This window comes from Dermacentor silvarum, chromosome 2, assembly GCF_013339745.2.
Source record: "Dermacentor silvarum isolate Dsil-2018 chromosome 2, BIME_Dsil_1.4, whole genome shotgun sequence".
In the NCBI taxonomy this organism is placed as follows: domain Eukaryota; kingdom Metazoa; phylum Arthropoda; class Arachnida; order Ixodida; family Ixodidae; genus Dermacentor; species Dermacentor silvarum.
The window spans coordinates 28,989,101-29,014,526 of NC_051155.1; the positions used below are offsets into that span (position 1 = coordinate 28,989,101).

General features: G+C 45.5%; 1 protein-coding gene across 1 annotated transcript; it reads left to right on the top strand.

Moving 5' to 3' along the window:
- The first annotated feature begins 5,709 nt into the window (after positions 1 to 5,709).
- On the top strand, positions 5,710 to 23,581 carry LOC119441392 (uncharacterized). Its single transcript, XM_037706016.2, has 5 exons — positions 5,710 to 5,860; positions 18,878 to 18,927; positions 19,429 to 19,466; positions 20,779 to 20,983; positions 22,087 to 23,581. Exons 2-5 carry the CDS (start codon positions 18,906 to 18,908, stop codon positions 22,263 to 22,265), a joined length of 444 nt encoding a protein of 147 aa, XP_037561944.1. The 5' UTR covers positions 5,710 to 5,860; positions 18,878 to 18,905; the 3' UTR covers positions 22,266 to 23,581.
- The last annotated feature ends 1,845 nt before the right edge of the window (positions 23,582 to 25,426 follow it).

A 25,426-nucleotide genomic window follows, 5' to 3' on the forward strand; every position in this document is an offset into this window, starting at 1 on the left:
ACGTGCTCGTCGTGGGGTGTAATGCCGTGGAAAATATGTTATTCCCGAGTGATCGAGTATCTCGCCGCGACCAAGTGCACCAAAAGGATCTTGAACTATTAAAGGCATTTAGGCTGAACTGTTCGCTTTTAATAAATTACGCTCGTTTGAATATGCTTCGTAGCTCTGGCGGCCCAAAATGGGCGGCGCCTATTTTTCTGCACGTATTCTTTATCGTTCGTGCGCTTTTACATAGCTGTTCGCCAAACTCAATGGCTACATTTGTTTTCTCTCTCGATGCTCTCCTTCCCACGCGTTATTTGGGTTAGATTCCTGCGCGAAATGCCTACGCGCTTCATAGAGTACACTGCAACTGTGTTCCAACTCCCTCCCCCCCTCCATGATTGCCATAATTTCTTCTGCCTTGGAAAACTTCCTTTTTTTCTGCTTCTCTTGAACTGCGCAGTTGGGCATTATGGACCTTTGGCAGGCAGTTTCTATCTTCATACTTTTTAATGGTGACAACCACAGCACAGATTACTCGTTGATGTTTGCCATGACTAGCTTTGCCATCTGAAATGGCCGTGTAAGAAAACCTTGTTTGGAAAGCAACATTATCGCGTACCCTGCTGGGTGCGATCTGATATCTGTTCCGCTGCACACGTCAGTACGTTTACTGTGCTAGGCAGTTATCGGCTAGGCTTCGAGTTATCCTCGAGTTATGCTCAAAGCCAATGTTCATGAATATACGTGGTTTCGATCACAGAGTCCCACTCTCTGAAGCGGTTACTGTGCCAATAATTCATGAAGGATTTTTTTTGTTTATTAATAAGACGTGAGACCAATCCTCTCGCGATTAAAATAAAATGTTGCACTATGGGTTTGCTCTACGAGTTAAGCAAACGATTTCATCAGGCCATATCAAATATAGCATCCCGTCTTCCTTGGTTTAAATTAGGCCTTAATGTTCAGTAAACCATGGCCAACCGAGCAAGCAACACTGCTGATCATCGTCTTCTCCCATCTCACCAAGAAATAAATTGCTTTCTATAAAGTGGTTGTAATGGGCAACCTCAAAAATGTGAAATTCATTTTTTTTATTTATTTACATTAGTCCTTAAAGTACACAAGTGAAGATTTAAAATTAACCGATCACCTAGTTGTTTTTTGCGATCCGATCATATATGCGGTCCAATATCGCTTGACTGAAGAAAGACGCACCACAGACGAAATTGAATTTCTCTCAAAATTGACTCTAACGCGATAGCGTTAAGGGCCCCGTGTCGCAGAAAATCCGGTGACGGCGGGGGCGCGGGCGCGCCGGTGTCGTTGGCGGAAATAATCATCCCGAACCATCTCGGCCTTGGCGCAAGGCGTCAGTAAACAAAATTAAATTTCTCAAAGTAAAATCCGTCAGAAAAATCGTGAAGTGCTACTTCACCACAACCGACAGACGTGATAGCGTCGGATTGTAATTTTAATATGAGAGAATACATAATTATCTTACGATGAAACTAAAACGCAAACGCTTTTTCCAGCATTTCTGCAATTCGTGCGGAGGCGCGCTGCGGTTTTTCTTCCTTGCAAAAACACTAACCAAATGGCGCTCGCCTCCTCGGTAGCAGCGTGCCCGGAGGCGAAGTTGGACAAAAAAGCTGCAGTTGCCAGGAAGCCTGATAAGCAGCCAAGGATCATTGAGTGCTTAGACGCTTGAGACGAAGCTTAAAGCGTCCTAATTTTTTTTTTTTTTGTATTGCAAATCACTTTGTACCTCAAAATTTCGCTAAGCATCACTCAAGATTGCTTTTATCTATTCGCATTAACTGGATTGAAACAAATAAATGTGCGCCTGTGATACTTGACCACCAAACTTATTTGCCTGTAAAAAAAAAGGAAAATACTTGCACTGTTGTTTTAGTTTCCTAGATCACTACATGCAGGTCCCATTTAAGATACGCATCAAAAGCGTGCAATCGCTTTTGTGATGGAAATTAAACTCTGAAAGTATTGTGAAATGAGCCAATGTGCTACGCTGAGAGCGCACAAAAGTATTAGCCTGCTTCATGACTTCCGACATTGCCGCAACGTAGGTGGCCTTGATGCTCGTCTCCGAGCTCCCGCGTATCTGAAGCGTACCCAGACCGTATGCCTGCATTGCAGCCTAAGTCCACGCACGCGCGGCCGTCTTAATCCCTCCTGTATGTGCCGTTGTACGTAGTTGCCGTTGTTCCTCGCTTATTACAGGCCTGAGAACTACTAATTACAGCAAAGTACATTGTTGGGTGACTTGACGCTTAAATGCCATCGTATAGCCTGTGCGAAGAATAGAGACACGAACAAAATTATCGACACGAACACATGCCGTTGGGTTTGTTCGTGTCTATGTTTTGTTCGTTTCTGTATTCTTTTCGCTGGCTATACAAATTACACCATGTCACCGACAACCCAAATCGCCGCTTAGCATGAAATAGCCCACTTGCAGGAGTATTAAGTGAGAACAGCTGAGTAGGGCACAGTGGCATTCAAGGGAAGACCAATCTTTAGCACAGCTCATGTGAACATGCGTTTAGTTGAATGACCGGAGTAGCGCCGCAATGAAGCTGCTGAGCGCAGTTAGTACCTCGGGGCTGCCAGGCCTGATTTTGTTTGTATTTTTTCCAGTTATTGTTATAAATAACAAAAAGTTATAACTGGAATGGAAAGCTTCAAGTTGCAATGACAGGTAGTAAGAAATTATTTGCGCTACGCAACACCTCGCATGCTTGTTTTCTCACCGTGTTTTGTTCTTCGAATTATCTAATTGCCCGCTTTAGTCACCACATCCGGGGATGCTAAAACATGTGTGCTTACGCTGCAAAATTCGTGTTGAATTAGTGTGGCTTGCATAGAAATTGCACATTATTACCGTATGAATAACCATCGAAAGTTTTCGAATTTTGAGACCGGACACGGAAGCTTTCAGTAAGGATGTAGTGGAAGATGACATGGGCAAAAGTAGTATCTCGTCGGAAGCTTCCGGCCAAAATGGCTCTTACGCCATCCGTCACCTGGGCCCTGGCACAGGCAAAATGTCTACCAATAAACGTTACCCAAGCGCCCGGCTCCTGTGGCAATGGCAGGTGATCGATACTGTGTCCGAATAGAAGCAAGATGTGCGTGACAGCTACTACCATTGGATGATCGATAAGTTTGCAGACAAATTGCCGCAGTTGTTGCAGGACGCCGATTTGCACGTTTCTATACTATTTCCTATGACTTAACTTTCTTTTCTCATTACTCCTTGCAGTAAATCCTCCGAAAATAAATCAGTGTTCATCTGCCTATCATGTGTCTTTGTGCACCTTTATGCACTTTTATGCGTCTCTTAAGCGATGTAGTAAAATATCTTCAGCCTCTAATGTGGCGTTCAATGCACGACCTTCATCGCTCATTCCTTGTGTCTTACACCGCTTGGCCGGTCTCTGTACTCAGAATAACGGGAGCAAATATTCGAGTGAGTAGTGGGGGCTTCACTAAAAGCCTAAATTGAATTGGAACCAAATTTAGTTCTAACAACATCTTCAAATAGTTATTGCAATGTCTGCTGGGCCACAGTGTTGAGAGTTTTGGCCACTCCCATTAGATCACACGGAGGCTGCCATCCGCTTGTCACTAGTGACAACGTAATGCGCGGTGCTGAAGTTATTGCTGTTGCTAATAGAGAAGGAGAAGGCCATGGTGCACTGCACTTCACCGGCCACTGCAAACTTGTTGATGATGATTTCTTGAAACATGACACATACCCACGAGAAGGATTGGCCACAAAGACATATTATTTTAGATATAAGTAATCAAACTTCGGGAAAAAAAGTACGAGACAAGAATAATAAAATTAAAGGCTGAATAATGCAAGTACTCAGTGATTGTGTTGTTCTATGAGCGTTTTTGTTGTTCAGTGTTATCAGTATCTTTTCTTGCGCTCTTTTAATTTTACTGTATACCATAAACTAACTAGCCCAGCAGCATGCCTTGACAATAATTATAATTGCTGGAAAATTAAAACAACATTTACAATCAGTAATAAATAAAGTAATAAGTGATAAATATGGCAGCAGAGACGACTCTCCTGGAAACTTAACCTGCAGGATGCTTCTATAAAGTTCTGAGGTGCACTGCAAATTGATCACGTATTATTAGTTAGTTATTGTAGATAATACGCGAAATGTGACAGTCTGGAATCAGCCATCTCAAACATATTCTAAAAGTAGCAATGCTGAAAGCAAGAAGAATGAAATAAATTTAGCAGAATGAAACGTATTACACTACCCGCAATATATCACTCATAAGCACAACAATCAGAGTCTGACCGAACATCAGGCACGCCGGCACCGTCGCCGCTGCCCAATACTTAGAGAATGGCCACCGTGTTATTTTACACATTAGGACAAACACGAGCACACCGTTTCGTACAAAGGCAGTCAAACATCTTCGCCCATTCTCGCGCAAAAATCGTACAGTAGAAATTACAATAAGCACAGAAAACAATGTTCAGGGGAAAGCATACAGGCTTAGTCGAATTTCTCACGAACTACCTTTGAGTCTGAAAGACGTTTATCACTGCCTATGATCAACATCTATTTCAGCGAGCATGTTTTAACAATGGAGCTATGTCCTTATTGGATAACAGTGTTATGCTGGAAATTGCTCACACCCTCTCTTCTTTGTTTTCCCCTGCAGCGGCCTTGAGAGTGATTTTGTATGGTGTAGTCTACAATGATAAACGCTCTTACTCGCATATTGGCGTGAGTCTCCTTTTAGCCAACTCCACGAGGAATAAGGTCTCAACTCCTCCGATTCGGCGTGATACCGTATACCAGTCATCACGATGCAGTGATCGCGGATTACGTCATCAATGAGATAACTCAATCTGTAGCTACTCTGTTCGCGCTCCATTCCGTGAAAAAAAAAAGGAACAGAAATAATGACCGTAAGCGGATGAAAGTAAAGGGCACACCATATCTGACACCGGAAGCAGCGGCCAGACAGGTGAGGTGGGGAAGAGCCGACAGAACCGAATCGTTGTTTCGTTCACCGAACACGCACGCAGTCCCTTTTCGGATATGTTCGCGCGCGCGTCCGGGCCAAGACTGGCCCGGCACCTGCGAACGCAGCCCTCTTGACACCAATCTCGAGTCTTGTCCCGTTGCAGGGCCACGTTCGCAGGTCAACGACGAAGAACGTGCGGCTGTCCGTCAAGCGACTCGTCTGCGACGCTGCATATCAGACCAGACGAGTGCGGCACAAGACCTTCGCCGACCTCGCCAGAGGGAGTGGAAGACAAAAGACAAAAGAAAGCAGCAGCCACCGCGTGGTGCGTCGTCTACTTTCACTCGCAGACGCGCAGAGGGCTGGTGACGTCGCGGAAGTGATGCTTGCCGCCCGGTGAAGTGAAAGTGTGAAGGCCACTCCGACCAAGAAGAGTGCGAAAGGAGAGGAGGAAAGCAGGCTCACGCGCTGCCGTGAATGCACGTGCCCTGCTCGTCTCCATTTAGCGGCGTGTATAACAGAGACGGCACGTTAGAGGAGGAGGGAAGCACGAAGAAAAGTGTGCGCGCCGGCGAGCTAGACGCAACATGATTTGGGAAAAAAGCGACGTGTGATACACGGGAGGAAGTGACGCAGCCATTCCTTCCCCACTGAGATCTCGCCGAAACAAGTGGGAGAGATGCCGGTATATAAAGAGCCTACCTGGTCAGCTCTGACAGCAACTGCGAGTCGCGAGCATCCTAGAAGCGTCGTCGTACAAGAGTGACTTCTCGACGTCAACGTCTTGACAGCCCCGCACGGACTAAAGCAGACCAAGCAGACGCCCCTGCCTTGCCGATCGACAGATCACTGTGAGGTGAGAGATCAAGGGACGCGCTTCACCGTAATTTCGTGAGACACATATTTTAATTCCTGCTATCTCACGTCTACATCTTTAAGGTCGTTTATAACCTGCGTTTATATTGCAACCACCGGGAAACTTTTGGGGAGCTGATGTTTTTGAAGTACATGCAAACGGTGAAGGAATTATTCAGCAACGGTAAACGTGCCGAGTCCATTGCTATTATGTTAATGAAGAGCCACCGAATGCACCTACAAAGTGAGTTTTTCTGTATTTAGTAGCTGCAGCGTCTCACTGGTGAAATTCTTAACGTATGCATCTGCCTTCTACGTCAGTATTTGAACTTTTTAGTGCGTTCTACAGCCGCTCGTATGTAATGCAGTCACGCTACGCAGGCACAGGTATAGAACGTAAAAGCCAGCGGCACATGGACATGTGTTGTGCACTACGTTCTGCTTTACCAATTTCTTCAACTTTCAGTGGTTCTACGCGATGCAGCTCAGAGAATGGCCATCCCTCCTACGATTGTTGCGTTCACTACCATTTTAAGTTTGACTTTCATTTCCAACTTCTAAGCACACTAACAGAGCGAACTTTAGTGGTAATCACACTGTGGCGTGCACCACTGGCATGCACCACCAACGCGTCAGTTTGTCAAATACTAACTTCTTTTATACAGCGATGCAGCATACAAAATTATATCGGCGTTCGCAGTACTGTACTGCCTAGTATAGCACTACAGCATTAAGGCGCATTCGAATACGGTCTGCTTTTTTGTTCTCTTGTTTTATTCTGGGCCCATTTTAGTTTAGTTCTTTCGCTCGTTTTGTATGAAGTTACGTTCTACACCTGGCCGTTTCCCGTATTTGCTTACACGTTTCTCATTCACTGTCGTCTCGCTAGATGGCTCACCCAGCTCTCGTATTAGGCTTACGTCAATGTTTACTTTACCGTGGTAACTTGCTTTCAGATTTTTTTTTTCTTTGTAATGCTCAACGGCTTTTTTTTCGGCACACGTTTTTCCTCGACGTTCGCTCGCGTTTCCCTCGACGAAGGCGACCGTTGAGCCTCTTGTGGCGGTGCTTCGTGACCCTTGAGGACTTGCTGTCGCGCTGTTCGGCGAATGGCAAGAGTGAGTGGTTTAGCGCGAATCAGACTATCACGACAGGGATCACTTGTCCTGCGTCTCTGCGTCGGCTGCTTAGTGCCCATTCTATACTTTTTATCTCTAATGTATTTCGTGCGTCCCCACTAATGACTTTATTATATAACAAGAAAAGTGCTGTTCAGTTAATATTGTTACTATTAACACAGAAACAGTGTGAAGATAATTATGATGGTGCACATAAAAGATTTTAGGAAGCATAAGCAATGATTCAAGCACTATGACGCCAAATATGCACACGTAAAATTTTAAAAAATTCAGGAAATTTTCACTGCAAGTAACAAACTGACCAGCTTCATCTTCCCTACCCCTTTTTTGTCTCTCCTCTTTAAGCGGATAAGCCTTTCGGGAATCAATTGCTAGGCTACTTCTCTTTCTCTCAGCATGGTGATTAAACACGCTTACATGATCAATATTAATTCAATAATATCAAATATACACAGCACTGCACAACCAGCTGTACCATAATGCAAATTACTGACATTACACGCTGCTTTACTAATAACTTTGTAATGAACTGGCGTCCTCTGTACAGTTTCCTGCTTTAAACTCGGACGTCGAAATTACAAAATTAGGCAAAATATATATAACACGCAGAAAATGATTGAGAAAACAACCAAAGCGCACTTGCAAGTTATACGGCAGATAATACGGCGACCATTCACGAGCACAGTGTTCGCAGTGCAGGTTCTTATGAATGCCATACAAATCGAAAGATGTGCTGAGTAATGTATGCCTAAAATATTCTGAAGTGAAGATGAGGAAATAGTGCACGCAATGGTGGACGCACTGAGGCGGTCGTTCTTGGCTTCTGCCTTGCAGCAAGGTACGAGCAGGCTTTATTAAGGCGAAAGCCTTATATGTCTCATGGTCAGGTCTCCATTTCAAGGTCGTTTCAAAACCGCGTCGTCGACATGAAATGGTCCCCTTGGAGTACGAGGCGATAATGCGCACAAAACCGCGGTTAATTAGGGTGAAAGAATGATTGAGCAAGTCAACTGAAGTGGGGGTGAATTAAGAGAATTGATGGTGAATTAAAAGGGTTTAGTTGGGCGATAGGAGTCAGACGAAAGGTAATGATGGGATATAGTGAGCTAAGATAATGAATAGCAAATTAGAGCGAATTAAGAGTGAATGAACGTGAATCAAGCGGTGATAGATTGAATAAAGAGTAATGAAAATTGTAAATTTGCAATAGTAGAGCAAACCAACTGCGATATAAGTAAAACAGAGATGATTTAGTGAATGAAGGTGAACCAAGCAGTGATATAGGTGAATAAAGTGTGAATTAAGAGTGAATCAAGAGGTTATGGAGTGGCGCAGTGACTTGCAAAAATACATGTGCGATTTGAGGGTCCAGGTGAGAGTCACTCAGCAAAAAAAGTGCTGAGTCACGGTTTGAGTTCGGTGACTCATAGGAAGGGTGGCTTGCAAAAAAGCATGATGACTTGCAAAAATGACTGTAAATTGTGGTCTCAGAGTGGTGAGCACTCAGCAAAAGAAAGTGGTCTTCGTCTCATTGACTTAGCGGCTCTCGGGCTTTCGCCTTCAAGTCGTCTTAGTTGTAGCATAAGGGACCCCTGGTAATTTTTGGACACCTGTTACCGTGGCTCATAAGGCTGATAAATGAATAACAGCGCAGTGGCTTCAATGGAAGGATATGCTTTGTTTCTTGCTGGTTGCAGTATTTTCCTGAAAAATGATTGTTGTCATGCCCTTCTTGAACCAGTTCTTCAAAACAGCACGCGGCAACTGTTATTCTGTAGATTTCTTTCCTGCTTTCTTCTCTGTTCTTATGCAGCATTTCTTTTTTATTCGTGACCGGTATTGTTATCTTTGTAAAATTCGTTATTGTTTCCCTCTTTTCCGATGTTTTATTTCGCAATTGTCATTTTATATTGAACCGTACTACATGCTCCCCTTGCTCGATGCTTCTCTTTAGGCCTAAAAAGTATGCCTAAATAAAAACACTCTAAAAGCGGACAAAGAAATCTGGCATCTAAGCAATGCAAGGTCACGCACACGTATCTTTACTTACATTTCAGTGTGCATCAGGGCGCGCACATAGCACCTGCAGTATACTGCTTGATAAGGGATGTCCTCATCAATAAGATAAGGGAGGCCCTACCGATCGAGACAAGGACATATTCTGAGAACGTGCAATATACTCTCAGTAGACTAGGCAATGTTCTCAATGTTTTCTTTAAGTATTCAGTGTTCTTCTTTATTGAACCTTAAGCTGATGATTAGCCACCGTAAACTTTATTCTGGGCATTGTGCTTTTGGATAATAGCAGAAAAATGTTTTCTAAACGTCGGTTCACATACAGCGGTGTATCAAAAGCACATAAATGGTGGCGAGGATTCCAAGACTTTAGTGCCGGTAGGACTCCGCTCAGACTTTTTAAGGCAACTGAGAATATCGCTGTTGTAATTCTCCATTTCCCAGGGCATCGAAACACTTTTTTTCTGGCCGGAAGCGTTATTGAAAGCAATGGCGTTACATGGTGCACCTTTTGGTTGGGCTATCGCTTGAAAAAAAAGTAGGAACCATATCCGATCAAATGAGCACTCAGTTCTTCAATCAAGCAGCCATTTCCAAAACCCATCGAAGACGTTAAGACAGCGTTCTGAGACAGTATTTATCTAGGATCTTTACATTTGTTGTGGTACGTTGGCTACCAATAGCCCATTAGTTCGGAAACTGCCCCCTTTTCAGCCTCAGTTGCGTTACAACCGCATTCGGCGTGAGAATGCTTCGATACCCTGTTTCATAAGGATTCTCATCTTTCGAAGCCAGAAAGAAGTTCAGCTGTGAAGCAAAACCTGTAAGGGTTCTTCTCAGCATCAGTGACGTAGTTGCGGCGGCGTACTTCATCGGCTTTCCGAGGCAGCTACACTAAAGATCAGAAAGGACACAATAACTCACGTTCATTAAGTGCATGCAATACGGTTCTTGGGCGAACGCTGGATCTCGAGCAACTTAATTGCTGTGAAGATATCTTCAAGGTCAGGAACATGTGCGTGGATGGGATACCGTCTTTCTCAACTTGTCATGTCTTTCCTTTGTTAAACAAATAAAAATGTACAGCTGGAAATTCTGCTACTGCTCTCAGCTGCATCATATCTTTTCATAGGGTCCATGTGCTCCGTAACTAACTGTATGGGTAACAAATTGGGCTCAATTGATTCTTGTTGATGCGAACACGCACGAACTAAATAGTGGAATACAACGACGCGCACGGGCTCGATTCCAACCGGCGATTTATTTATCGAGCAGCCAGAAGAAAAATTGCTTCAAGTAGGTTTCCTCAGCAATATTTATCTCCTTTGATTTGATGTCGTTCTGTTTGGTTTCTGGTAATATTGCTGTGCGCAGAGTAAATCACATGTTAATAGCCTATAGTGTGTGCCGTCGTCATTTTCACTTTTCGTCCGCGTCTGTTTTCGCGAGACTTCCATTTTCACCTCTCGGTAAGTATATTCTGCTTCACGCTGTCACACAATTACTTCTTAATCAGCTTTTCGGTCCGACGTTCTCGTCAAAACCACACAACACACACACAAACACACACACACACGCACACTCACACTCACACTCACACTCACACACACACGCACACGCACAAAATGGTTTCTACCCAGTCGCTGTGGGTCGCTTCTGTTTCCGCCTCTCGCTTAGCCTATCATAAGTATTCTGCTCTAAAAGCGTCGACACGAGAGGCGCAGGACTGCTTTTTAACTCTAAGGCACTGCGGGTCATTGCTGGAGCACGCGACCCGCCCGAAATGATCCGACCCAACTGATGCCAACTAAACGACGTCAAGTTGCACGGCCACTTCGCCGTGGCGGGCCCTGATTGCGGTCGTTTTGGGGTCAACCGCTGTCGCGCAGGGACGACCTCGGCAACCTTCGAGCGCCGACGCTGGGCGAGGCCGAGCGAGGCGTGTTTCGGGGCGCGCATATTCATATCGCTTCCCTCTGGACTCAGTGGGACAACCGAGTATAAGACGTGCCCGTCGCGCACCGATTGCCGGGGTCACGCCGATGATGAGAATAGAAGGGCTGCTTTCTCTCGGTCCCTTTTTTTAGGCATTGGCACAAAAACGCGGTCGCTCCATCTATGGAGCCTGATTTCTGTCATACACATGCAGCGCTGTCCACCGAAGATGACGTTCTCGTACGAATCACCGCTTCTCCACCTAAACACCCGAATAAATCAAAGGCGTTCGCATTGGCAACGGTTGCGCCTATTTGAATAGCGCTTATTTCATGAAATCAAAACACTTCGCTCCTAATGAGGCACAATTTTCATCTAAGATTTAACCTGTGTGGAAAATGTGACAGCCGCATGGTGAAGCCGAGTCAGAAATCCTCTACGTGTCACTTATGTGCTCCTAAAATGATCCTCGATATCCTCGAGCGGTGTTTGCGGAAGGACGCATTGATACATTACTTTTTATAGCATCAAAACAGCATATTTGTACATTTGTTATTTCTTGTTAATATAGTTCTAAGCAGTATTTCTGGTTTTCTATGTTTCTTTATTTTTACTAAAGCGCTTGTGAGTCGTACACAATTTTGCATACGAACTCGCGAAATGGATCTCCGGAGAAATTTATTTACCACCAGATTTTAAGCTTGAATATCCAGGCAGCAATTCCGGCCCTATTATTCCAAATAGCGAGCCTGAAAATGACCTGCTAAACTGTATTTGTACAGAGCAGAATGTAGGTAACGGGGAGTGCGACAACCCAACTTAGGTATCGATATACCTGCTAGACTTTTTTCCGATTTTATAGAATACGCGCCATTCAGAGACGTGACATTTGGCAAAGCGTGGGTTTCTAGTAGCGATTCGTCTAACTGTGCACTTGACTCAAAAACGCCGACAAGTCCTAGACTAGATTTCTGAACATGAAAAGTATCATCTGTTGTTTTTCCGCTCGATCAAATGTGAATAAAAATACCCACTGTTGGTGGTTGCTGCAAGAAACCATGCGTATGCGCTACAGGAAAAGTTCCTTTCGTGTCTTTAAGCTACGCTTTTGTGCAACCAGCAGACGCTTGTTAATTTCTTTTCCATTGTTCTTTTGCTTTGAGTGCATTATGTTGAAAAGGAAATACCGAATGCGGCGCTGGAGATGGAGATCGATGGATATCAATGGAGACCAGCAATGAAGATCGAAACGTAACATGTCGGAGGATTGCAAAGGGGCGTGCGTAATACGCGTTTTTTCCAGCCCGATGGTTGGGTGCGACGACTCATCGGGGCGATTTCGTAGACTACGTAAACATCCGCATCGAGCTTCCGCCTCAAACCGCGTTCGTTCTCCCCCTTCATCAACACGGCTGCTCCGCTTTCCGTGATTAATCACGCTGAATAAGCGCGCACGACGTCGTGGGGGTCGACCATCGCCCACCGTCTGTTAGGTCACCCCGAATGTCAAGGCCTCCTTATTTGCATTCGCCGGCGAAGAACGCTCTCGAGGAACGTGCAGCCATCGGAAGCCTATATACGGGGGAACCTTACGGGTCAGATTTACGACTCGTCTTTCAGCGAAAGTGTACACGCGAGAGAGCGCTGCGGCTGGTAGGCCGGGCGAACTTTGACGAGTTGCGTACGGAGCGTCTCACACACGCGTGGTCGAACGTTTCGACATTCCGGGAAAACCTCGTAAACGAACGGCACGACGCAAAGGGCAAGGTAATGGCGTTCGGCCGCGCGCTTAGTTCGCGACTGGCAAGGTCGTCGCAAGGTCCGGCGCTCCCTTAACGATCCATCTGCCTTACGTGGGAGGTACGCGCGCCGAACGTTGTACGCGCATCGAGTGTCCGCGCCATTTTAGCTTCGGGTGATGGGCGCTACGATCTGGACAACGATTGGCTGCCAGCAGGAAGAGGTCGCTCATTCTCGCACGGGTTGGCGCGGTAACTGACGGCGTCAGATCGAGTACCGTCATGTAGACGACTCTCTCCGCTATGGTTCCAAACTGGACGTTCTCGGCACAGCTGCATTACTTCCAGGTGTCGAAATCCCACTGCTTCCTTAAAATCACATACGGATAAATTTTCGGTTTCCCTTTGTTATTGTTCAGGGCAATTTTGCGCCAAAAGATTTTCTTTTCTTGGTTTTTTACTTACTGCAAAGTATACTAAAAGTGGTTCGGACTACTTTTAATTAATTGCACCTCGTGAAATGCATACAGCTGTGTTACATTTATCTTGGGGAGCTTATATGGACATTGTGGTAACATTTTTTTTGTTGTTTTGTTTAAACCAACATTCTTAGGTTTATTAGGGTTTTATCCTTAAGTATCCATAATACCTTGCACAGTAATTGGCCATATGTTTTATCCTTAGGATCCTAGTGCCTGACACAGTAATTCACCTAATGCCTGGTTCCTCACGATTTTAAGCCTCAAAGCATACTCACAACCACGCTTGATGAACTGAAAGGCGAGGCATAGATTCACATTTTAGTCGCATTAAGACACGTACTTTGCTGCTGCCTGAGCTATGTGTGTGAGATAATCGACCGTTTTGGGAAGAACAAGTACCTTATTTTAGAGCCTACCTTGTTTTAGACTGTCGTTTCTGCGCTGGAGAAAGAAAAGCTGAGCTTTATTTTTTTTTTCCGTACTGAAAACCAGCACGCTGCGTTTCGGATGCGTGGTTTTGCTCGCACGCGGTAAGCTCGCCCTCCGACCGATGGAGCCGGTTGCATCATTTCCCGTCACCATACCGCGCTTCCATTGTCTTCGTCTCGTGCACGTGGATGTTCCGCAACAAGTTCGTTCGTGGCGGCAGCGCCGAAGACATTCTGGCGGCGACAGGGTCGAACACGTCAACTCAAAGGGCACTACACTGCTGCGATGTAGCTCGGTTGTCCCGGAGCTCGAGAGGAAATTCGACCGCTAAGCAGTTAGCGATTGGACGTCCGCGAGAGCATATCACGGAGCCGATAGCGATGGAGCAAGTAAAAAAAATATTAACAAATCGAAACCAGAAACAAAAGGATGCCACGTCCGTAGATTGAATCTGGGTATAGCAACATCGAGGTGCATCCCGTCAAGACGTCAGAGCCGAATGCGGAACAGTCATTCTAGGCTCACGACATAATCGTTTAAGAAGCCTCAATGAATGACGCAATGATCGAAAATATACAAAAAGAAAAAAAAATGCGGGACAGGTAATGAGTTGCCTGTGAGCGGCACGTCGGAAGGCGCTGCTCACGTGCAATCAAAAGCCGTCTCCCGCGTTAGAAGCACGTCGGAGAGATCGCTGCGCTCGGCTGCTGCAATTTCGGAACGGGGCGAGAGGGCGGCCGAGGCAGCTGACCACTTCTCTGGCTTCGGTGCGCGCGCGTGCTTCTACGCTGGCGAGGCGACGAAGCCGCGCGCGGTGAGCTCCCCTCGCGTCCTTTCGAAAGTGACAGGCGAGAGTGCGCGCACGCGGAAGAAGGCACCGCTTTCGCTTCGATCCTGAACGAGCCGGGGTAGAAGGGCAGCAGGGGACACGCCCTCTGGTCGCGGCTTGGAGGCGCCCAGGATACGCTGAAGGTGCACCCGACGACGCGGGGCCTCCGCGAGTACTTCCGGCCGCTTGTATGGCTGCGGAATCGTCCGAAACAAGAGGGGGGTGAGCTGTCAGCGGACGAAAGGTGACGCTTCTGAGGTTGGCGGAGAAGGTGACCACGAGGACGAACAATGAAGAAATGGTATAACCAGCGCCAACTAACGACCCCGAGGAACGCGGGACTATGACAGCGTAAACGGTGAGATCTGGTTATGTGTACCGCAACAACTGCAAATGCACTCGGGGACTGTGCTTGTCAGGGAGAGGTTAAAATTAAAAGGAACGACGACGTTGCCTGCGTGTGCACGGAGGAGGCAGGAGGGCTAAGTTTGCCGCTGTACCTCGCATGGGAAGCTGCGCAGCGCGCGATGACCTTTTTGTTCATTTGTGAACATACCCTGCCTCCTTATGTGGCCAGTTCCGGTGGGCGCGTCCGAGCGCATGCTCCCACGCATTTGCGCGAATATCATGGCGTGACTGTGCCTTTTCTAACCATTACTGCTCATATACACGTATACAGTCTCCCAATATGATGTGATCGAAAGTAGCACCGTCTTGCCTCGTTTCTGCAATGCTGTTGCCACGCGACGCTACGAATGGCTGCTGCACCCTGCACGCCAATCAAATTGGAGCTGTGGAACGCTGGCGAGCAGCACTCTGGCCACTTATAACTTCTGCGCTGACTGATTGGTTTATCTCGGTAGTAAAAACCAGAAGCGATGAAGCAAAAATGTTTACCGTGACTGCAACATCGCCGTCGAACTCTGCTTACTGAAAAATTATGTATGCATTATAATCTGTAATGCGTTAAAGAAGGCAGGACAAGATAAGAGCACTGTAAACGATGCTATACTTATAAGGGTGTTTTTGTGCGTCTATAACTCTCATCCTTACACCCCTCGAATTGGGTGTTACCTATGAAGATACATACATTTCTAAGGTGGAATTCCCAAAATTATACCATCAGCAATTTGAGATCTCGATGAGTGTATTCACAAACTTAAACCCTTCCGGCAGCAATAAAATATATAAATTACAAGGTCCTAAAAATTATCTATCGATTGTGAAGAAACCGATATCTCCTCTGACTGAATATTCGCTAGACAAACAAAATTCAGAATACAATGCGATCATATTGGCATTTTGGCGCGAACTGATCGTTAGGATCAATTTTAACATCAACTGGCTTATAATCGGTCGTGCCAAACGCCAAGTATATGACGCGCCCAACGCTGAAGCGTAAAGTGCGTTCAGGCGAAGAACCCCTGCATCATGACGTACAATGTGCATTCAGTCGCTCTCAACTTTTGTTATAGCAACTTATTTTGCGCTATATTGCACTGATTGGTTCATCTCGGTAGTAAAAACCAGAAGAGATGAAGCAAAAATATTTACCGTGACTGCAACATCGCCGTCGAACTCTGCTTATCGGGCAGAAACCTTTAGGTTAACAAAAAAGCTCGAAAACAAGTTAAGGACCGCACAAAGAGCGATGGAACGAAAAATCTTAGGACTAACGTTTAGAAAGAGGAAGAGAGCGGTGTGGATCAGAGAACAGACGGGGATAGCCGATATTCTAGCTGACATTAAGCAGAAGAAATGGAGCTGGGCAGGCCATGTAATGCGTAAGATGGATAAACGGTGGACCATTAGGGTTACAGAATGGATACCAAGAGAAGGGAAGCGCAGTCGAGTTCGGCAGAAAGCCAGATGGGAAGATGAAGTTAGGAAATCTGCAGGCGCAAGTTGGAATACGAGCCACTTTTAAAGGCAAGCGAGCAAGCAAGCATTACGTTAGGGCAAGACAAGGGTAATTGCAGATCGCAGGGAGAGGCCTTCGTCCTGCTGTGGACATAAAATATAGGCTGATGATGATGATACTGCGCTCAAAGGCACTTTATAGTGTGATTCGGCCCTTGGCATTGCTGGCGCAACATTGGCGCTATACCGTGAAGATAGTCCATTCTGTTTTTATTCTATTTCGGCCACTATTCCTCCACGATTGGGGAAAAAATTGTTGGGCCAACCGCACTTGGCTTGCCTGTCATGCGACGTTATGAAAATCGCGAAAGCTCCTCATTTGATATGACGTGTACACACTGATTATGTATGACTTGGTCCAACAAGAAAATTCCGATTTTACGCCTATTTCGTCATCAGCCCTCTGCTGTTGGTCAAAATGGTTCGGGTTGCGCCCACTTCGACTGTCTCTCACGCGACGTCACAAAACCGCATGCTTTTGCCGGTAAAGATTAGTGTTGCGCAAGCTGCCGCGGCAACGACAGCGTGCGAGGGGGGGAGTGATGTCCCTATAGCCTTTCGTATATAAAATAACCAGCCTAGCAACTGATTTTAATGTTGCTGCAGCACCGCTATGGACTGGCAGCGGCCTGCTGTCAAAATTGCCATGACTCCCATTCCTACCATTACTCTAAATCACCCTTACTACCACTACTATAAATCAATAAAGCATTTCAAGCCCCCCTCAGCAGTTGTATAGTGGTGATATTAAACGGCTTCGCTGGACATCCAGTTTCGCGGGGACGGGATGGCGAGTCAATTACTTTAACCTTCCGTTAAACGCCGCTCTGATCTTTGACCAGCCATCTCAAGCCAAGCGAGGAAAAGCTAACCAATCGCAGACGCCGGCATGACCTTGTTCCTCTGGTTATCTACTTCCACTGCGCTAGCTCGGACCCACTGAAACCCTCTCCACTTCTGTGCGCTCCTCTTTTCATCCAATCAGATAAGAAAAACGTGTCAAGGAGGCAATGCTATTGGTTTTCAAAGCAAATAAAAGTGATCTAAACGAGGAGAGCGTTTGATTTGCCTATCCAAACAATGCTGCAGGTCAACGCCGGATGCTGTTCCGTTCCAACTCTCTTTTAGGTTGCCCTGAATATTTTGTGATTGAAATGTTCTGATGAGATATTAACTTCATGGAACACAAAGTTTCAATGAGGCATTTGGCATGTTTATGGTGTCATGTTATAATGTGTTCGATCTATTGGCTGCAGAGGCAAAGTGAATCTTCTAGTGCGTCCATACTGCATTGAATAAGTTCATTTAGGGCATTCTCTTTCTTTGTTAAGCGATAGTGATAACGTAAATTCATCGTTTATTCATTATATTCCTTTTCCGCATGCTTAATTAAAGCTCATGCCATCTCTATCACGAGCGACTAAAAAATCAGGCAATAACAAAAACAACAAATACAAAACGAACGCAAACACTTACAGAGTACAGCAGGTTTATGGGTGGTATTTGTTTGCGCAGTCGGACTGTGTCAATCTTGGTTCCGTTAGCATTACAGGGTACACCAACATTCCTGTTTATTTAACAGCCATCGCATACTCATTCAACTCGCATTATAAACAAGAATGCTTCAGGCACACAAATTGCCTCCCTGAATGCCTTAATTGGCTGTTCTGTTCAATTTCAGAACTTGCAACATGTCAAAGCCGTGTATTTATTGTTTCTGATGCACTAACATCATTTCTACATGTGATTTGAGGAGCTGGATTATTTCCTCTTGAAGTCGGTTACCTGGCGTTGGTGACTTTGCAGAAATACACTATAGTGCAAGAAGCCAATCGCACTGCTCACACTGAAAATAAAAGCTTTAAATTGCATGAACGATTTCTACTTTGTTCGCATCTTCCTCTGGTAAAAATGAGTCTAGACGGACTTGTAGAACGCGTAGAGAATTGTCCTTTGGCTATAGTTCGTAATTGAATGGGACGAATAAAGCAGTGGACAAAAATCTTCCGTACGTCCGTGCTTTCGGTTTTATATTAGCATTTATGTACTTGTTATTTATATATACATTTGTATGTCACAACCACACGAGGACCACACACAATAATACAAAGGAAAGCATAGGAGGAATTACTTGTATATTTATTTGAAATAAAGAATAAAAGAAATTTTCCGTTAGTAATCATTTCTACATTTCCATTTAATGAACAACTGCTTTCCGTTGTATGATTGTTCGTTGGCCTCGTATGGTTGTGACTTTCAAAAATCTGGCCCCTCAGTTCTAGTACTTTTGTATTCTCACAAGAAAATATATAGACCGCAAAACTGTCTATAGACTTTCTCCAGACGCATAAATCTAAGTTCATGAGAATCTTTAGTCTCATCCTTCTTTCTATTCATTTTAGTTTAGCCCAGATCAACTTTCAACTACTGTGTTTTGTCAGAGCAATGAATTACTGCCCCGGACAGACACCGTTGACTGTATTCGTGGATGTTAAATTTTGCTTTCACCTTCTCCCCTCTCCTTTTTAGATCTACCATTCAACACACAAAAGAAGCCATGAAGTTCGCCATCGCAGTCGGTAAGTATAACTTGACTAAACGAACTAACCATGTAAAGGTCACATGCGAGTACCTACAATCAAAACATGCAAACTGTCCCGGAGTAAAACTGCGGACAATCTTTAAGTTAAATCAGTTGTGAGAAGCAACCTAAAACAAAGGAATAAGGTTCACCTCACAGGCATACTAGAGCGCAGAGCCTAGCCGGGTTCGTCAGCTAGGGTCATTCACAGTTATTACTATGCATCCGGCCTGATGAATATATCTAGTACTCTTGCCAAGAATTATCCAGCCAAGATAGTGCGCAGTACTTAAGTTAACGTGTCGCTTGCTGACTACATTTTGTACATGTACGTGACACGAGAGTTGCAGCCATCTATATAAACATTGCCATTTTTGCGCGGAACATCACCCTATGTTCATTACAATGTAGAAATTACATTTAAAATGTCAACAATGCGGCAACATTTGATTCTTTTGAAAGTGTACTGCAAGCCGTCGTTTCTATCCTCCTTTTCCAGCTCTCATTGTTGCCGCGGCCGTCACCGCCAGGCCCAGGGTAAGCGTGACGTTGTCGAAATATTTGTTTGATAAATAAAAAGAAAATAGCTTTTCTGGTTTGTTCGCTGGCACTGTTGAGAGCAAGCTGGATCACCGGATTAGTTACAAAGGCGGCTGCCTTGAAGTCACAGACAGCCCACATTTCCACTTTTTGTGGTTAAAATCCCTGATTTTCCCTTGTATCTCACTCTGATCGAATAAGTCGCACCTAAAAGGCTGAAACATGAACAGTAAGTCCTGCACATAGCACTGGAAAGAGTCGCGGTTAGCCGGTTTCGCTTATAGTGCACCCTAATACTGACACGCCAAGCGATTTCCAAAGATACCCAACTTTACTGCCGCTTTGCAAAGGATAATTTACACGAATATTTGTTGTCTTTCAATGTTTAGTCCTAAAAAACAGAATTCTCTCGCTAAATATATATTTCGACTGATTCAGCCAGCATATCGTAAGACAGGAACGACAGAAAGGAAACAGAAGTCGAATTCACTAAGTTTCTCGTAGGGCTTGCTAGAATTCACCCTTACGTTCTAGCGTAAGAGAATATAGAGACAGGTTTGTAATTCCTGCGTTACGTAACTCTTGCCGATCCACTCTATTTACACCAACTATCCCAGCAAGGTACAGTGTTTCTAACTACATTCCTCGAATCTCTTCGAACTGACTGACATTCTTAGATATCGCATTTGAACTCCGTCGTAAGTTCGGAATTCCCCTTCCGAACGTTGCAGCGATCCCTGCACAATTACGCGAGCATTAGGAAATTTAGAATGGTACTTTGAGCACTAGGTTTCGCGATCTGTCAGGTAATTTTACATACCTTAGCTCCCGCGTTCACAGGACACTATACTCCTTTTACCTGAATCTACACGAGCATGCTGTACACGAGCATGCTGCAGACCATGCTGTATCTATCTGCATCCGTCACTAGAATCCTCCATTCGCCTTGGCATCTAACTGTGTATATTATAAGTGCGCTCCAAGTGACACAATGATGGACGCCAAGACTAAAACACGAACCACTGCACAGGAAGCGCAGCTATCATGACTTCTACTGCCGGAAATTCTCCAGACCGAAACAGTGAAACATCATCTCCTGTGCAAAGGCGTGTGCTGCGCAAAGGCATGCCGGAATGCTTTTCTTACACTTGTTTATAATCATACTGCTTTAAAGTTCCGTGGTTGCTATTTCTTGGTCATCACTTTTGTGGGCTTTGGAGCTCGTGCCACGCCCAGTGTTCATTGTTTCTTATGGGTAATTCCCAAAGACAAGTTAAGAAGCGTTTCCGCCTGTTCCCGTGTGCTGCAGACCAAGCGGGCGGCCTACGAGCTTCCGGACGGCGCCGAGCTGGTGGTGGGCAACATAAAGACGACCTTCGAATGTCCGGCCAAAAACGGCTACTTCGCCGACGTCGACAACGAGTGCCTCATCTTCCACGTCTGCAACGTTGTCACGCACGCCGACGGCCACACAGAAGTCCAGCAGTTCAGCTTCTTCTGCGGAAACCAGACCAGTGAGTACACTCACTTACCCTAAGGTCTCGTACGCTTGCCCATTGTTCACTAGATGCTAGGTCTATAGCAGCATACATGAAGTGGCCCGTGTCTTTTGCGGCTGTGTCCTGACCTCGAACATGTTCGGCGATGCCACCTGAACGCTGTGGGCCTGCATTCTACAAAGGCTCCGGACTATAACTTCCGGTTTCATGGTCCCACCTTCTGCTATACCTAGCCATGTTTACCGCGGAAACTTATGTACAGTCAGTTAGAAATGTTTACGGGTCATGCGGCCTGCGAAAAAGTTGAATTCCCGCGAAGTCAGTGCGCGTAGCAACTAATACAATGTTTGTAGCAAGAGTAGTTTTTACGACATGAACAATCATCCATTATACTAGAAGTGCCAGTATCTAACAGCAGAAATATGCGTTTGTCGTGGAACCTGCGTCCCGTAAGCTTTTGTGGCCGCCTGTGCATGTAACCATTTCTTCCACTGAGCAAGCTTTCTAACTAATAAAAAAAGTTACACCCCATACAGATGAGTAACACTCAACACTGACAGTCGCTCGGCCTGAATATGAACACCCGCAGATAAAAGCAGCACAGGCGGATAAACAGAAGCCAGCTCCGCCTTTCAAGATCGCTCGACCTTCGTGCCATTTCTTTCTCGCTTCATCATGAGATGCTGCAAAACAGCTTTTTAATGCACGTTATACCGACCGAGCTCAATACTAATTTCCTTGAAAAGCAGCCGTTATGGGTATCCTCGTTTTTGTTTTGAAGCCCATCACACGTCGTGCTCCTTGCGAGAACTGACAACCCGCCATATTATTTACAAGGTCAGAAGTTAATCACAAAAATATTTACAGGCCATATAATACCCGGTGGTACCATAATGCTGTTTCCAACAACTCTCCACCGGCTGAGAGACACTACCTTTTCTCTTACTCTCACTGTGGCGAATGCAAAAACTTTCATTTGGAGACCAGACGCTTGTACCGTGGGACCCCAAGGCTTCCAGGAATTCTGTTCCCCGGGACATAAGTAAAACGTGTCATGCGTAAGCGAATTTTTCGAGAAACGCCTCTTAACCGAACGCTAACCGAACTTTGTGGCGCAGTGTTCAACCAGCTGAGTCTGACGTGTGCCTTCCCGGAGGACGCTGTGCCCTGTCCGAACGCGCCCGACTTCTTCTACGTCAACGACAACATCGGCATTCCGGACGCTCCTTTCCTGACGGACGCGGACGTCGAGAAGGCATCTGCGCTCATCGCTGGCGCCAGGAAGAGCAAGGCCTAAGCACGTCCAGGACGTTGCTGGATTAGCGTGAATTGGAAGAGCCAGGTCTCCCATTGATGCCCATTTCTCACCGCCACACTACCGAGAGCGCATTGCCCCGGTTGCCCGCTTGGAACGAACTGGCTGGCATGTTGTGGTGACGTCTGCTGAGCCCAGTTGCGCGACATCCGGTTGGGAACTGTGGCTTCACGCACGGCGGTCATTAGTTCGGCATTAGGCCATTCGCGTAACATATCCTTTGATGCCAGATTGCGTCATTGTATATCAAAGACGTGCTTTTACTCTGCCGTTCGTGTAAATCAAAGGCATTTTTGCCGTCGTACCGGTACTCGCATACAAGTGAAAATGAGATAACAAATGAAAAGCATTTAAACTATATACGCGCGAGTATTCGGCGACTAACCTGCACCATTTCACTATGAAAGGTCCGTCAGTTACGCTTTAATGAAATTCGCTGTGGAAATGGAGCTAGCAAGGACTTATCTGCTTTATACTGCCCACAGATGTCGGCCTACAGCTTTTATGCTTGGTGCTGCGTTTTTTAATTAATCAAAAACCCGTTTGAAGTAATCACCTAAATGCTGCCTTTATCGCCTCTTAGTCAGGATATATCACCAAGTTCCGCAGAACAAGTTCTGCATTCAAAGACGTCATTTGTAATGAACTAGAACTGTAAGAACGCAACCGCGAGCTATACTGGCACATCTGCGGCATGTGCGTTAACTGAAGTTTTCTCCGGTAGTTACGCAAGGTTTGTGCGTATTAGTGCGAACATGAGGGATCTGGCCCGTATTCACGAAGCACTTCTTACGCAATAGAGCGGCTCATTGGAAGTGGGGCAACAACAGACATGTTGAAGTCGGCGGAAGTCAACAGCTCGTAGGCAGACCTTGCGAAAGGAGAACTTAGTGAATCTGGCGCTTGTCTCTTGTCCTGTTTATTGCCATTTTGTTGTTGTCTTCTGTTGTTGCTATTGTTTGCTTTATTATTTGTTAAAAGTGTTCAATAACAATAGCAAAAAAAAAAAAACGTTCGCTAACTAAAGCTGCCAAATGCTTGTGATTCCATCACAATGTTACAATCATTTTTTGCACATTATGTTTAGCTGTCAAGCAATACATTACATCGTGAGTACTATTTTGGCATTGTTAGACGTCGCAGTCATGCAGAATGTTGAAATGCTTCCATTCTGTTCGCTTATTGTGCTAGACATAACGAGGAAGTGTACATGTTCGATCTCGTTGGCTGCTCAATATGAAAACGTAAGTTGTCACTCGATCAAGTGTCAATCATCAATAAATCATGATGGTGCAAAACTCTCTCATGCGTTCCTTTATTTCTCAATGCCGATAAGCCCAGTGGCTGTGTTCATGCTTCTCCCTGGCTCTTGCCGTAGACACTGGAGATAACTTATCGACAATGGAGCCTGGAATACATGTGCTCCTTACACGAAAAACTGTGTTGGGAAGCTCCACAATGTTTTTCGTGCGGTGGTGGTGGCGTGGGCTGTATGAAGGATGCTATGGAGACGCACTGCAAGAAGCCCAAGTCCGCGCCGGCATAGCATGTAGGTAGAATCACGCGTCGTAATAGCGGACAGCATACAAATAATAAATTGGATACAGGTGAAGTGTTCGAAAAGACCTCTTTTAGGAGAAGCAATTGCAGGCGATATAGTTAAGGTATTACAAAGGCTTGCGGGAACAAGACCTCGGGTATAAGTAAGGAGCTCACCGGAACTTCAAGTCTGCAAACAATGTCAGAGAATGTGCTACCAAACCCATATATATATATATATATATATATATATATATATCATCTTTGCTCACTTTCCCTCTAATAACTTCATTGTTTATCATGCCACGAGTACATCTGCGGAGTTTCTTTCACCCGTGTTTCAATGGACAGGAATATAATGAAAAACTAAATGAAATAGTTGAAATAGAAGCCAGCTAATGTATACGTACCAGCGTGGAACGCATGAACAGCCCAAAAAAGTATAACCGCGTAACGATCAAGCTACTTGTGTAGTGTTTAGCCCAAAGTGACCGTTCAGTGTCTCTACTGGAAAATTTGATTTGATTTTATCTAATTTTGTTCAATTTGATTTGATAACGCGAGTGTCGCTAGATCTTCGCAGTGCCATACCCGATATAAGTAAAGGAATGGCTGACCAGGAAGCCAGTGGGTGCAGTCATAGCGAAGCTTTAGAGGAGTGGTCGACCAACTCTACCGTCCATCCCGTTTCGCGCCTTCGAAAACACCCGTCCACGGAACGAAAAAAATAACAATGGCGCACCTGTGATCTTGCAGAATCACAACCTAAATTCCAGCAAAGCAGAGTCGGCATGCTATAGCGGTAGAGTGATTTCCCACTCCTGCGAAACTTCTCCACCCCTCCCTCCCTGCGCCCTTCCCCCCCCCCCCCCCTCGACACTATGTGACGAGCCAGATGAGTTGCACAGGCAGCGTTTAACGCCCAACCACTTGTAATTAACGCACTCAAATTAGGATGCTTTAATGTATGATGCTACCTTGAATGTTTGATTTCTTATAAAGAGGATATCTTACAGAAAACATTAAAATTAATTTACTGCTCGAATGACCGTTTTAAATTTGCGCTGCATCAGCAGTTTGGAAATTGGCTACTACGCATTCAAAGCACATAAAACTGTGAACATTTTGTAGCCTGTTGCCATCAACACACGCTTAAAGGGCCCCTAAACCACCTCAGATATTTTTTGAACATTTCAAGTAAACACGCGCATCGAGTTCAGAATGCAATCGCGATCAACGATGCCAAACGCTGCAGCGCTACGCGCCGCGGGAGCGCCACAAAATCAAAAAAACAATGCCGTCCTCCTCCCCTCGCCTTTCCGGTATCCCCAGCGGTAGTCATGATGTCAGCAGGGGGAATCTGGTGATGTCAACGGTGGAAACGATGTCCATTGGTCGAACAAGAACGTAGGACTTCCGGTTAGTCTGCTAGCAGGTACGCGCGCTCCCTGCTCGTCCTCGCCGTGTTGCTCGCTTGTGCGCGCTTCCGCATCGGTATTTACAGCCCGCAACGCAAGTGCCAAATCGCTCGTGTTCTAACACATTCATGCTTAGCGGTCTGATTAGCTGCGCGAATAGAGTGCGATAGTGTTGGCTTTTCCAGA

Coding starts and splice junctions, on each gene's coding strand:
- LOC119441392 (XM_037706016.2), top strand. CDS start 18,906: ATGAAGTTCGCCATCGCAGTCG. Junction 18,928..19,428: donor GAAGTTCGCCATCGCAGTCG/GTAAGTATAACT, acceptor CTCCTTTTCCAG/CTCTCATTGTTGCCGCGGCC. Junction 19,467..20,778: donor CCGTCACCGCCAGGCCCAGG/GTAAGCGTGACG, acceptor CGTGTGCTGCAG/ACCAAGCGGGCGGCCTACGA.